Source organism: Triturus cristatus, chromosome 1_2 (genome assembly GCF_964204655.1).
Source record: "Triturus cristatus chromosome 1_2, aTriCri1.1, whole genome shotgun sequence".
NCBI lineage: Eukaryota > Metazoa > Chordata > Amphibia > Caudata > Salamandridae > Triturus > Triturus cristatus.
This window is the reverse complement of record NC_140580.1, coordinates 927015785-927030067: the sequence shown is the minus strand read 5'-3', so window position 1 is coordinate 927030067 and position 14283 is coordinate 927015785. Positions and strand designations below refer to the sequence as shown.

Below are 14283 nucleotides of genomic sequence, written 5' to 3'. Positions count from 1 at the left end.
AGTGAGTGAGAAGGAAATGTGATAGAACAGAGTGACAGAAATATTAATTAATTTCACAGGGGGACCGGTTGTCAATCACCGTCCAAAAAAGCCTGGTCACGTTTGAAAATTATCAAAAGACAATTGTATATTTAGCAAATAGAATCTAATTCATGATGCAGCACGTGAAGAAATTGCATGTCCCAGGTGTTAAAAGGGGGGGGGGGTCGTCGACGTTTCGACCAGTCTAGATGGCCTGAAGGGAATTTAGAACCTTGGCCGTGCGGGTCTTCATCAGGACAAAAAGAGGCAACCTGAGCGGATCAACGCGTCCCATTCCTTACGACAACGTATGAAAGACCAATAGCTAACTTCATGTGTCACTTCATGGTGTGCAGAACCTTAAGACGCCACTATGATGTTCGATTAACACGGTTGCAGCTCGGCGGTAATCCGATATCCCACGAAACATATACACGGTCTCCGCCATCAGCCGGCTGATACACTACTGGGATAACCAATGAAAACGGTTGCAGCTCGGCAGCATTTTCGAATTTATAGGAGACACGTACCCGGTCTCTATGTGCAGACATTCAGGTTCTGCACACCATGAAGTGACACATGAAGTTAGCTATTGGTCTTTCATACGTTGTCGTAAGGAACGGGACGCGTTGATCCAGATTGGGCACACAATCAAGCCTAGGACCCGCTCAGGTTGCCTCTTTTTGTCCTGATGAAGACCCGCACGGCCAAGGTTCTAAATTCCCTTCAGGCCATCTAGACGGGTCGAAACGTCGACGCCCCCCCCCCCCCCTTCCTTTTAACGCCTGGGACATGCAATTCCTTCACGTGCTACATCATGAATTAGATTCGGTTTGCTAAATATACAATTGTCTTTTGATAATTTTCAAACGTGACCAGGCTTTTTTGGACGGTGATTGACAACCGGTCCCCCTGTGAAATTAATTAATATTTCTGTCACTGTGTTCTATAACATTTCCTTCTCGCTCACTCACCCTTTTAGCACTCTTGCTATATGCACGTTCCCTCTGGAGCAACCTTGTGTCGAACATTACAGAAACTATGAAACTATATAAATAAATGTATGGTGATTTAGAAATTGGATGTTTGTTCTCTTTATGTTGTAATGCTGTATTTAATAGTATGAGCTATCCAAAATAATTCCTCTAATTTAGCTCAGATTTGCATAATGATATAATTTAATGTGAATTCATATTCTGTGACAATAATTGGTCTAGGACCACTGTCTTTTGTATCAAGTTTACGCCCAGGTCCTTGACCTTTTGGGTTACCCCATTTTTGTAATGGGGATCTAATGTCAGCTGCACTGCCAGTCACGCAGTCTCCTCCAGCCTGGCCTAGAAGGGATCTCCATGCTACCACAGTGAACCGTGTCCACACCCACTTCCGGTTGGCTTTACAAAAGTGACCACAGCTAGCTAACCACACCAGACTGGCTTAACTTTGTAGACACGGTACCACAGCTAGCCATACCAGGATGGCCATATTAGAAATAACTACTGCTATGCATCGAGACCCTGTAGCTAGTTTTGGATGCAAGGTCTTACTGTTAACAACAAACAGACCAAAGAGACCCTCAGATGAGGCACTCCCAGCAGACTCTGCTCCAGGCTGGCCTTTACAACATACACACGAGCCACCAGTGCATACTGAGAATAACAGTACTGCTTATGGACAAAGAAAGGGTCACTTGCCTGTAACTAAACGTTATATAGCATTGGTATTTTTCATACATTCACATGCTTGGATTATTCAGTGTTGTCAGACTGATTCCCCAGTAACAAATATTCACCTAGCAGTGCACACATGCTACTTTTAATCTAACCACCTCATTGTATGGCTCAAACTGCGCATAATGAGATGGAGATGGAGACAGCCCGAGCTCCGCCTCCCACATACGGAGGCTCAACTGATCAGAATTGACAAGCCTGTTATGCTTGAGAAGTAGTTTGAAGACCTCCGTCTGCAGAGCCTTCAAATGACAAAGGTTCCCTACCTTTAATAGCCTCAGATGGGGCTTGGAAATTAACTCTGTTGAATGTCCATACTGGACTATACCCAAAACGTGGAAGCTTGAAGCAATACGGTGCCAGGACGAAAGGAAAGCACAGAGCTTCCCTGGTAAAGGACTGCTGTGCGAGGAGGAATGGACAACATGCAGGTTCCGGTTTGTTGGGTCTGGTCGGACCTCTGTTGGACGAGGCTCGTCTACCCTTTAACTGGGACCTTATGCTAGAATGGCACTATGCGGTATCTTGTGGGTAGAATGGTCTCCGTTGGTAGAATCCTTAAGGACTGTGTGAATGAAAAGTATGTCAGGATGGCTGACACTGCTCTTTTGACCATAATCTTGTCCCTGTAGGATGAGAGTGTTGTTGACGCTGAAGATGGGAAGTGACCTTGTTTCACTTAGGTCCGCCTGTATGGCTTCATAACATGTCTGCTAAACAGATATTTTAGCGGGCTGCACCTCAGCGCGAAATGAAGTAGTGTGTAAGCTGCCACATTTGTGCAAGATGTCCCAGTAATAATTTTGCAGAAACAGTGATGGAGGTCTTCAAAAAAGTTTAGATGAGGGCCGAAGCAGTAAATTCACCCCGACCATAGAACATTGGCTTGGGCATGGTATTCCTCAGACAACGTTTAGAACAAAGATATCTCATCACAAAGATATCTCATCACAAAGATATCTCATCACAAAGTTAGGAGTCATACTTGGACAGAAAAGGACAGGCACTTGCTACCTTGACAGAAGTTGCAGTGAAGAAACCAATCCTATACCTTTTTGCCAACCCACACGATTTCGGCCACGGCACATCTGTGACAGACTGAAAGATCGCCTCTAGCCTGCGGCAGAGATATTGGAGTCGTATTTTACTTGATTTAACGCAGGCACACAGGACAAGTTTCTGGGGAATTGTAAATTTCCCTTGGTGGGCTATGGAAGTGAAGCCAGGACTGGATTTCTCATACATGCCAAGCCTTCCTCCCAGAGGTGATCCAAATGTTGTATAGATCTCATGGATTTCCTGGAGTTATCTTAAAAGTTAAAAAGAAAGCCCGTCTCATCAACTGCAGACAAGGGTTCATTACATTTCAGGGGCATCCCTTTGAAAAGGTTGTAAAACCTGGTGATGTCTTCTGGTGGAGAGTCTTGCGGGCTAGTTCGGCAATAGCATAATTGGAAACCATATAAGCAACCCACTCTAGGGCACGTTCACTGTCCAGAGTCTCTTTCCGGATCATGATCATCGGCATCATCATTCTCTAGTCTGTATGGTCATAGTGAATCTCAGGAGCTAGACGCCTGAAGGAGGATCTTGGAGCAGGTTACTGAGGAAGAACAGGGAAGAGGCAGCCGGTTGCTGGAGAAGGCCAGCTGGAAGAGGTGGATGATGCCTTTATGGAACTGGAGGCAGCGCAGGATGCATAGAAGGTGCCAGTGGTGGGTACAGAGGCTGAACTGGCTCTATTGCAGGGGGAAATCAGGAGCGGAAACCGAGGTTGGCCCGGTACCAGCAGCAAGTTGTATGGAGATGGCACCTATGGACCTAGTGGTAGAAAGCGGTCACAGCTTGCAATATGTGCTTTGGTAAATTACGAAAATTCTCAGGGAGGAGCGGGAATAGCGGATTTCAATAAAATAGGTGAGGTCTACCATCAAATTGGCATAGAGCATAGTAATAACTCTCCTATTTATGCTCAGTCTCGTCAAGCAGGAGAGAAATGTCCAAATTCTGTGTGCTTGAGCTGTAGGACCATCATGCTGGCTGTCATCCTCACGGCTGACCACCACCAGCTCTTCTCTATCACTGATCCTGTGTTCACTGTATTCCTTGCCTTACTGGATGGACAAGGAATTCTCCCTCCATCATTTCAGGTTTTGATTCTACAGTGATCGGATGGTGAAAACATGACCTGCAGAGGATTTGTTGTAGGCTCTGAATCAGTGGTAGTGTTGTCGCCGGTACAGTCTTCGACAATGAGATCGATAGTGAGATCTTCGAAGGTATAGGCGCCAACAGGGAGATCATCAATGATGGGACTGTCGACAGAGCAGGTATGAAGATGATTGTGGACGAAGATGCTGATCAAGGTGCCACAAACATGGCCATCAATGAGGGAGGAACTGACAGAGGGAATGCCGAAGAGGGTTCCTTTCATGCTAAATGGGCTGTCAAAGAGAAAAAGTTATCGGCATGACCATAAATGTAGAAACCTTTGGAGCTTTGGCAGGTGTGGACAAAGGAGCCGCCAATAAGTGTCAGGAGAGCAGGTGTTTTGGACCCTGAACACTTGGTACCCAAACCAAAGTCTGCTCCTACACAAGAATAGGTTTTTGAAGTAGGGGTCGAAAAAGTCTTTGAGCAAGAGGTTAAGACCGGATACTTGGAGCCGACAAGTTTCAGCTTTCATTTATTAGCCCTGGGGAGTGGCTAGAACAACACTTTCTATGGATTTCTCATTTGAAGGAGGTAGCCTTTAAAGGCAACGAGCGAAGGAGTTTGTCAGAGTCTTGCTGATTGAATGTCTGAAACCTAACATATTTTTACGCAGAATGTCCAAGTTGATGAAGGTGGTAAATGCACTTCATGCCAGGGTTGCTAGGCTGGATGTTCCTGGCAGCAGATCAGTCACAATGCTTGAAAAAGGGCTTTCTCTTTGATGGTGTCAGCCATGAGGAGAAAAGCGATTCCCATCAGAGGACTCAGCCATCCAATCACAAAAGGAGCAACAAAAAAAAGTCACCCTCTGCAAATGTGGATGGTGAGAAGATAAAGATTAATCTTTGGGAGAAGCATTAAAAAAATGCATAAAAAAAAGGCAAAAATATCCAAATCTGAGCAGCTGATCATCAAGGGGCGAGTGGGGCTCTTAGTTTCTGCACCCAGCAAACATGAACTACTTTCATGGTCTGAAACATCTGGTTTGAATGATCCCTGCGCCCCAGACTACCCCCCCCCCCCCCCACACCAAACCAATGGGTGATTCTTACAATTAATTACACAAAGTTCAAGTTGAAGAACAAAAGAGAGATGGCTTAATTTGTGGACTATTAGGGGCCCTTAATTGATAACTCTCTGTAATAGGACTACACCACTTATCCCCAGAAAAGTCAACTGCGTCACAACACCTTCCTCACACCTGAACTGTCAAAGGTAAAAGCCTAAAAAAACGCAACAATCCCACTCTGCTTTCTTCAGTAACAGCTATGTGTTCTCAAAATCTGACAAACACAAAAGTCGAAGCTGGACGCCGCAAGTAAACGTGCAACCAAACAGCACTACTGTATTTTATTAATCAGAGTAAAATGTGTGAGACTTGGGTGACACTTACCAGCTGCTCCCGAGGGACGGCTGGCTCACCGGCATTCTGCAAGAAAAGAGAAGAAAGGTTGAAAAAAAACAGACTGCTGGTGCCATCTGCTGGTCAAACATTGCACATTACAGTCGGAAAACCAGTATAGCGTTCAACACATAAGAACCATTCGCCAACAGCAGTCATGCAATTTAGTTTGCTCTGCTCAAACCCCCCGTGAAAATAGGGGCGCAGTACCCGATCTTTATTATATCAGATTTGGAAAGCAAACTGATAAGAATCACTTTTCATGTTCGGGCTTTCACTGAGAGCTGCTGGAGGCCAGGCAGTAACAGGCCCAGTATCATTTGCTGTTACCTTTGCTCCTCACTGACCAGCGGTCGAGAGGACTGTTTGCAATAGACAGAGTTTCACAGTGCACAGAATGTATTCGCAGGTCATACAAGCAAACTACTAAAACGTTCACACTTGTCCTTCCTTTATATTGCTTCGGATTCATACCGTCGAGTAAAGTTGCTCCCTCGAATTCGGGCTTTCAGAACACGCATTGCCAACGCCAATAGGTCTCGCCTAAGCAAGACCTATTGGCTTTGCCAATATGTTTTAGCCATGTTGTACACCGGCGTGGCTAAAAGTCGGTGGGGTAAAGGAAAGTGACGTCGAAAGTGACGTGGAGTGTAATGGAGAGTGGTAGAGTTGAGTGGCATAGAGCGTAGTGTCATGGAGTGGTGTAAAGTGCCATGGAGTGGTGTAAAGTGCCATGGAGGAATTAGAATGTCAGAGTGGGAGGGCATAGAGAGGAGTTGAGTTGAGTTAAGTAGAGTATGGTGGAGTAGTGTAGAGCAGAGGCGCAACTAGAGCCAAATTTCGGGGGGGGCTAAGAAAAAATTTCGGGGGGGCTGAATCTTTTAAGCCATAGGCAGAGTGGAGCTGCAGGGGCTCTTAGAAGGGGTGAAACAACAGCGAGGCCTCATTAACATGCAAATGGTCTTTAAAAGACCTGTGAAGTGCTCGGGTGCGGCTGTGTGTGAGCAGGGAAGCTGTCTCATCCCAGGCTGCCACACACGACGGGGGGGGGCTGAAGCCCTGTGAGTCCAATGGGTGTTGCGCGCCTGGTGTTGAGGGTGTTGCATAGAGTGGAATAGAGTTTTAGAGGTGCATAGAGCGGAGCAGGATGTCGTAGAGTGGATTGGCAGGGAGTGGAGTAGTGGAATAGAGTGGAGTGTTGTAGAGTCAAGTGGTCTAGAGCAGAAGAGCTTCAGAGTGGAATGCCACGGGTGGAATAGTGTGGAGTAATGTGTCATAGAATAAAGTGGGGTAAAGTGGCGGTGAGAAAGTGGCTCTGTATATACTGTTCCCTAATAGGTACAGGATGCACAGAGTCCACAGTCCCCCAGGGTTTGACAGAGGTTAAAGTTAGATATAACCTTACTCTCTAAAGTGGTAGCTTGGTCGAGCAGTAAGGCAGTACCAGAGAACAGTGTAAAGCATTTGTTGTACACACTCAGTCAGCAAATGGTCTCACACACTCAATAACTGAACTCAAGGCCAATGATTTATATATAAAAAATAATATGTTTGTTTTATTTTAGAACCAACACTTGGATTTAAAATATACTTTCTCAGCATGAGATGTTTCATATAAATACTTTTGCAATATGCAATTGGCTTTTGTAAACAGTTACAAGTGGTTGCAATGGCAACTCTATTTTAAACACAACAATGCATTGAGCTCAATGATAAATTCAAGTTATTTGTAACAGATTACTTTTTAGATTACTTTTGGAATTCCAGGACTGGATCCTAGATTCAGTCCTGGGTCAGTATTCAGAATCAAGTGATGAAAGTCGACTTAAGTACTGTAATGATTTTTAAACAATATTTAGCTATTTTAAAAGTTGACACTTAGAAAATATTTCAGAGAAAACAGTCAATGATTCCCTATGGAAGAAAATGCAGGTTACAGGTACAGTATGTTCTCGTTACTTTTGTAATCCAGTACTGGGTGCCTAACCTCAGTACTGGGACCTTTATCCAAAACAGGTAAGCAATTACGTTTTCAGATATCATACGATTTTTGAAGAATATTTAAAGATTGCAGAAATCGACACTTAGAAGAAATTTCACAGAAAAACAGTCAATTGTTTCCTATGGAATAAAATTGAGTTAAGGGTAAGTACAGTTGTAGAGATCCAGCACTGGGAGTTCACCTAGGAACAGGAGAGTAAATTCGTTTTTGCCACTCGGCTGATTTTTGGTGAATAGTTGAAGATTTGAAAAGTCCACACTTAGAAGAAATTTCAGGAAAAAGCCAGTCAATGTTACCCTATGAGGAAAATAGAGTTTGCGGTTTAAGGGTAAGTACTCGACTGGCAGAGTTGAGGTTCTGGGCACAGACTCAGGGGTCTCCCAGGGTCAGGTAGGTACAGTTGGTTCACCCTCAGCGGCTCTAGGGCGGCCGGGTGCAGAGAGAGTTAGGCCCAATGTTATCCTATGAGGGATAGGGGGGCCTTGTTTGGTGGCTGCTGTCTGGCAAGCCACGCGGCTGTGGGAGCTGGGCTCCTGGTCACTTACTCAGGGCAAGTGGGGAAGTAGGTAGGTGTAGAGTTTTCACTGCCAGGGCCACTCGGGCGGCTGGGTGCAGAGTGCTTTTGAGCCTTCGGGCGCTCAATGGATTTCAATGGGAAATCTCCGGTTTGGAAAAAGACTGCAAGCGCGGGGACGAGGACTCTTCAGGTGCCACCACCACTTCGAGAGGTAAGTTGGGTAGTTGGAGGATAGGTAGGTACCCCGGGATTGGACAAAGAGGGCCGTGGGGCGCCGGGTGCAGGGGTGCCTTTTGAGCCTTCGGGCGCTCAATGGATTTCAATGGGAAATCTCCGGTTTGGAAAAAGACTGCAAGCGCGGGGACGAGGACTCTTCAGGTGCCACCACCACTTCGAGAGGTAAGTTGGGTAGTTGGAGGATAGGTAGGTACCCCGGGATTGGACAAAGAGGGCCGTGGGGCGCCAGGTGCAGGGGTGCCTTTTGGTGTCAGAAAATCTTACACTCTGTTGATCGCGGTTGGGGTGGCACACTGTTCTGAGGCTGCAGGCTGCTTCAGGATTGTCGAGGGGGGTCCTTGGGTGCCGGACTCGGGGTCACAGTCGCCGTGGGGTCGTCCTCGTGGGTTTAGTTCACTCCGGCACCGGCCAGGCTGGGCTGGGCTGGTGCAGAGTGGGCTGGGATCGCGGTTCTGGGCTGCTGCCAGGGGAGAAAGGTAGGTTTTGGGTAGAGTCTCTACTCATGGGAGTCCCAGGGAATCAGAGTTCAAAGGTAGCCAGGTCCTCCGGGGTTTCTGAGGTTGCTGGCCACAAGAGATGCCGCGCTGGAGCAGGAGCAGGTTCGAGGGTCGACAGGCTGGTAGGGCTGGGGCCAAAGCAGTTGGGGTCTTCCTCTTTTTAGCAGCTACAGGGCAGGTCTTTGTTCTTCTTGCTCTTCTTGTAGTTTCGAATCTGGGATCTGGGGAAGGAAGGTTCAGGGTGCCCCTAAATACTAGATTTAGGGGCGTTACAGGTAGGTGAAGGGCAGGGGCCAATGGGTCCCTGTCCTGGGGTGGGTACACCCCCTATCCTGCCTCTCTCCTGGGGGAGGGGGGCAGGAGCCTAGTCCTGATTGGGCAGGGCTTCCCATCTTCAAGATGGCGAGAGCCCGGAGATGTGCTTCACCTCGCCTCCCCCACCTGAGGGGTGGGGTTGGCAGGCTGGCACATCCCCTGTCCTCATTTGGGGTTTCCGGCCAAGCTTCCCGCCAGAGTGGGGGTTGCAGTGGCCTGGGGAAGCTCACAGAGGCGGAATGCCTTTGAAGCTTCCCCCTGCCCATCCTGGGGGAGGAGATTTAGCACCTCGCCCAGGATGTGCATTGTTGCAGGCCCAGGAGAGCAGGGGCTCTCCTACCCAGGGGTCCAGCAACATGTCTGCTGTGTGGCAGCCTAGGCAGCCTCAGAACAGACGTGGATTGTAGGTTTAAGATTCAGGGGGCCTCTCCAAGATGCCCTCTGTGGTGCTTTGTACATTAAATCACACACTGGCATCAGTGTGGATTTAATGTGCTGAGCAGTTTGATACCAAACTTCTCAGTCTTCAGTGCTGCCATTATGGTGCTGTGGAGTTCGTGTATGACAAGCTCCCAGCCCCATATTCTCTTAGCTGGCAGCACTGCACTTACAGGACCCAGGAATGGACCTGGGTACTGTAGGGGCACAGGGCTCCTGCCTTTGTGTCCACACCACTGGCATAGGGCACCCAGCTAGAGGGGTGGCTGATGTATGCCAGGGCAGTGTAGGTTGTGGGCATGGCACACAGGGATGTGTGCCATGTCGACTCTCTGTTTTGTCTTGTATCCAGACACTCAGCCTGCAAGAGCAGTGTGTGTGTGTGTTAGGGTACAGGGCCTCTAAGGGTGGCACAATGAGTGCTGCAGACCTTAAAGGCCTTCCCTGGTCACAAGGCCCTGGGTACCTAGGGTACCATTTACCAGGGGCTGACATGTGGCCAGGGTTTGCCAATTTGGGTTTTGGCTGTTAGGCAGTTTTTAGGGAAGGAACACAGGCCCTGGGCACCTGATTGGCAGGAGCCCAGGGCACAACAAGGAAAAGTGCATCAGCTATTAGGCAAAAAAAAGGGGGGGGGGGGGTTACTGTAACAGAAACCCACTTTCTTACAGTGGCATAGAGGGAGTTGCGGAGAGCAACGTAGAGTGTAGTAGAGTGGCATAGAGTATAGTGTTGTGGAGCGGAGTGGAGTTTAATTGAGCGTAAGAGAGTGAAGTGTCAGACAGTGTAGTGTTGTAGGGTGGAGCATCACAGAGCGGAGTAGAGCGGCCTAGAGTGAAGTGGCATAAAATACAGTGGTGCAGAGTAGATTGGCATAGAGTGCATTGATTTTGAGTAAAGTGGTGGAGACTGCTTTGGCATAGAGTGGTGCAGAGTAGATTTCAATGGCATGGAGTGGCGCAGAGTGGAGTACAGTGGTGTGGAGTGCAGTGGCGTAGAGTAGATTATTTCAGAGTAGAATGAAGTGGTGTGGAATGATGCAGGGTTGAGTGATGCAGGGTAGAGTATCGTAGAGTGGTGTAGGTGCAGCGGAGGACAGGACAATAGAATAGAGTGACGTGCAGTGATGCCAAGTAGAGTGGCATGAGTGAAGTGGCGTACAGTGCATTGACGTAGAGCGCAGTAGCATGGCGTAGGGTTGAGTGGTGCAGAATAGAATGCAGTGGAAGACAGTGCAGTCTTGCAGAGTAGAGGGTCAGAGTGCAGTGGCACAGAGTACAGCATAATAGTCTAGGGTGGCGTAGCATGCAGTGGTGGTTTAGAGTGTTGCAGAGTATAGTGGTGTTGAATGCAGTGATGCAGAGTAGTTGGCGTAGAGTGCCGTGGCATTGAGTGCACTGGTTTTGAGTAAAGTTTTGAATAGTGCATTGGTGTAGAATGCTGCAGAGCAGAGTGGTATAGAGTGGCAAAGCGTAGAATGCAGTGGAGTGGCACAGAGTACAGTAGTGTAAACTGTTTCAGAGTAGAGTGAAGTGGTGAAGAGTGGAGTGGTGTAGGGTAGAGTGCAGTGAGATTGAGTAGTGGCATAGAGTACAGTGGAAAAGAGTAGAGTGCGTGGAGTGGTGTAGATTGGAGCTGTGCAGAGTGGAGTGACCTGGACTGGAGAGGTGAAGAGTGGGGTAGAGTGCACTGACATTCAGTAGAGTAGTGCAGAGTAGAATAGAGAGGCTAGAGTGAGGTGGCATAGAGTGTAGTGTCAGAGTGCAGAGGTGCACAGTAGAATAGAGTGTCGGAGAGTTGATTGGCATAGAGTGTAGTGACAGAACTGGCGGTAGAGTGGCAGAGAGTGCAGTGGTGCAGAGCAGTGGCACAGAGTACATTGGCGTAGAGTGCAGTGTTGTAGAGCGTTGCAGAGTATAGTGGCGTGCAGTTCAGTAGTGCAGAGTAGGCTGGATTAGAATGCTGAGGGGTAGACTGCATTGGTTTTGAGAAAAGTGGTGTAGTGTATTGGTGTAGAATGCAGTGGCATAGTGTACAGCAGCGTAGAATAGTGACGAAGAGTGGAGTGGCACAGGGTAGATGTAGTGGTGTACAGTGGAGTGGCGTAGAGTGCATTGGCATAGAGTAGAATGGTGCAGAGTAGAGTGAGGAGAATGCGGCGTTGCAGAGTAGATTGGCGTAGAGTGAAGTGGTGTGGTGCAGCGCAGAGTAGATTGTAGTGGTGTAGAGTGGAGTGGCATAGAGTACAATAGTGCAGAGATTAGAGTGCCTTAGAGTGGATTGGCATAGAGTGCAGCGATTTACAGTACAATGGGGTACAGGGCACTGGCGTAGAGTAGAACGGTGCAAAGTAGAGTGCAGTGGCATAGAGTGCAGAGTAGAGTGGTGTAAAGTCCAGTGGCGGAGAGTGAAGATGCATGGAGTGGTGCAGGATAGAGTGCTGTAGCGTAGAGTGATGCAGAGTAGGATGGCGTCAAGGGTAGTAGCATAAAGTGCATTGGCGTAGAGGACAGTGGGGCACAGTAGAGTGCAGTGGCATAGAGTGATGTGTTGTAGAGTAGACTATCGTAGAGGGCAGTGGTGCAGAGTAGAGTGGTGTACAGAGCAGTGGCATAGAGTGCCTTTGGCTTAGAGTGCAGTGGTGTAGAGTAGATTGCTGTAGGGTGCAGTGCCGTAGAGTGCAGTGGTTAGAGCAGAATGCAGTAGTGTAGAGTGGTGCAGCACAGAGTAGATTGTTTCAGGGTAGAGTGGAGTAGTGCATGGTAGAGTACAGTGGCAGAGTAGAGTGGTATAGAGTGCAGTAGTGCAGAGTAGATTAGAGTGGTGTAAATTGGATTGGCATAGAGCACACTTGTGCAGAGTGGCGTGGTACAGAGTAGGGTACATTGGCGTAGAGTGCAGTGACAAAGTGCAATGTTGCACAGTAGAGTGGCTTGGTGTAAAGTGCAGTTGTGCATATTAGAGTAGTGTGGGGTAGAAAAAATTGGTATAGAGTAGAGTGGTGTAGAGTAGAGGTGTAGAGTGAAGTAGCATAGAGTAGAGTGCACTTACGCTGTGTGGACTGACAGTGTGGAGTGGTGCAGAGTAGACTGCAGTGGCGTGATGTGAAGTGGAGCAGAGTGAAGTAGGGTAAAGTGGAGTATGCATGATGTGGTAGCGTACTCTCATTATAGACAACACATCTTCAATTGAAATGATAATTACATTTGCACAGACATACAGTTTTAATGATGAAAGTATACAGCTCACAAACGATAATCTGTGGAAATGTCATCAACTAGTGTAAAGATTTTTTTTTTTTTTTTTTTTTTTTATTGAATCTGAAAGGTGTCATACAACATTAAAGTTCAATACAGAAAATATAAAGTTACGAAAACCAAAACATCTCAGATACAATGAACCAAGATCCATCTCAAATAACAAAAACAATTTTAGAATAACATTAATGAAAAAGAGGGTCAAAAAAAGTTTCCCCATATTTTTTCGAATTTTCTCCCCCCTCCAATCCTCGCCGCGTAGTTACGCTCACTAATCTTAACTCTTCGCATTTTACGTAGCCATTCATGAAAAGATGGTGTCTGAGTAGATCGCCAATTCTGAAGTAGCAATGATCTGGCCACTGCCGTGCAGATGAATAGAAGTTTAGCAAGTGAGACAGAAAGATTAAGATTCTGATCAAAGCCATAAAGCATCAAATTAGAATTTATGGATATCTGGATATGAAAAATAAAACATAAATAAGCAAAAATGTCTACCCAGAACTCTTTGACCATACCACATTCGACTATGACGTGTGTCCAGTTAGCGGGGGCGAAACTTTGACAACGAAAGCAAATCGGTATATAATTACTAAACATTTTGGCAATTACCGCCGGGGTATAATAGAGGAGCCATTTACCAAAAAATATCATTCTACGCCAATTGGCTCCCCTTAATGTGGAAAAATTATATTTATTAATAGTCCGCCACATGTTTTTCGTGTTCCCACCATTTTTTAACTGCTTTGGATCCTAGATCGTCTTCTTTAATCTGGGCAAGATGACGTTTCCACTCACCAGGTTCTTATTAAAGTACTGTTGAAAAAGAGATCGTTGTTTAAAGGGGAAGTCTGAGTAAAGGAGGTGGGAGCAAACTGCTGCAAAAGTTTATAAATTATATTATAAGACCCGGCTAACAAAAAATGTCCTGAAAGTAGTAAACGCATCTCGGGCGGAGTTAACCACCTAGAATAATGTAAAAAAAAAAAAAAAAAAAAAAATCGCCCACTTTGCTAAAGCCGGCCTTAATCCAATAGCGCATTAAATGCGAGCTTACCCCCTGCCCTCTTGAGGAGAGTAAGTTAGTCAGCAAAGAGGAGGTATTAAAAAGAGAGAGAGAGAGTATCTACTAATCATGGCCGAACGCTTCCTAAAAAAACCAAGCTATTATTTTATACCTAACCAATTTTGGGGATTTAGGTATTTGAAGAGGGGAGGATATTTGACTCTCTGAAAAAATTAAAATCGAAGAAAAAACTAATATAATCATTTGGGTTCGAGTAGGGACCTTGAATCGAGTCAGGTACTGAGCAAAATAGGCGTTATAATAATCTCTAATGTTTGGAAGTGCAAGGCCACCGTTATCTAAACCATCATAAAGAGTAGTCATCGCGATCCGGGGCTTTTTATGTGACCACAGAAAGCTTGAAAATAAGGATTCTATTTTCGAAAAAAATGAGCCTGGGAGAAAACACGGAATTGTAGAAAACAGAAAATTAAATAATGGTAAAATAGACATTTTAATCAGGGCGACTCTACCGAGTATTGATAAAGGTAATTTATTCCAGCGTGTTAGCATCGAGCGAACCCTTTGAAGAAGGGGAACAAAATTCAAACCGAAAAGATCTTTAACTGAGGAGGAAAAAAACACCC

The 14283-nt window shown here is 46.5% G+C and overlaps 1 protein-coding gene across 1 annotated transcript in view; it reads right to left on the bottom strand.

Moving 5' to 3' along the window:
• The window catches only part of PEX14 (peroxisomal biogenesis factor 14), a 377016-nt gene that overhangs the window by 303046 nt on the left and 59687 nt on the right, over nt 1–14283 (bottom strand). Inside the window, exon 2 of the mRNA XM_085609840.1 lies at nt 5359–5394. Coding sequence (XP_085465966.1) covers nt 5359–5394 — 36 coding nt within the window. The remainder of the gene's footprint in view (nt 1–5358; nt 5395–14283) is intronic.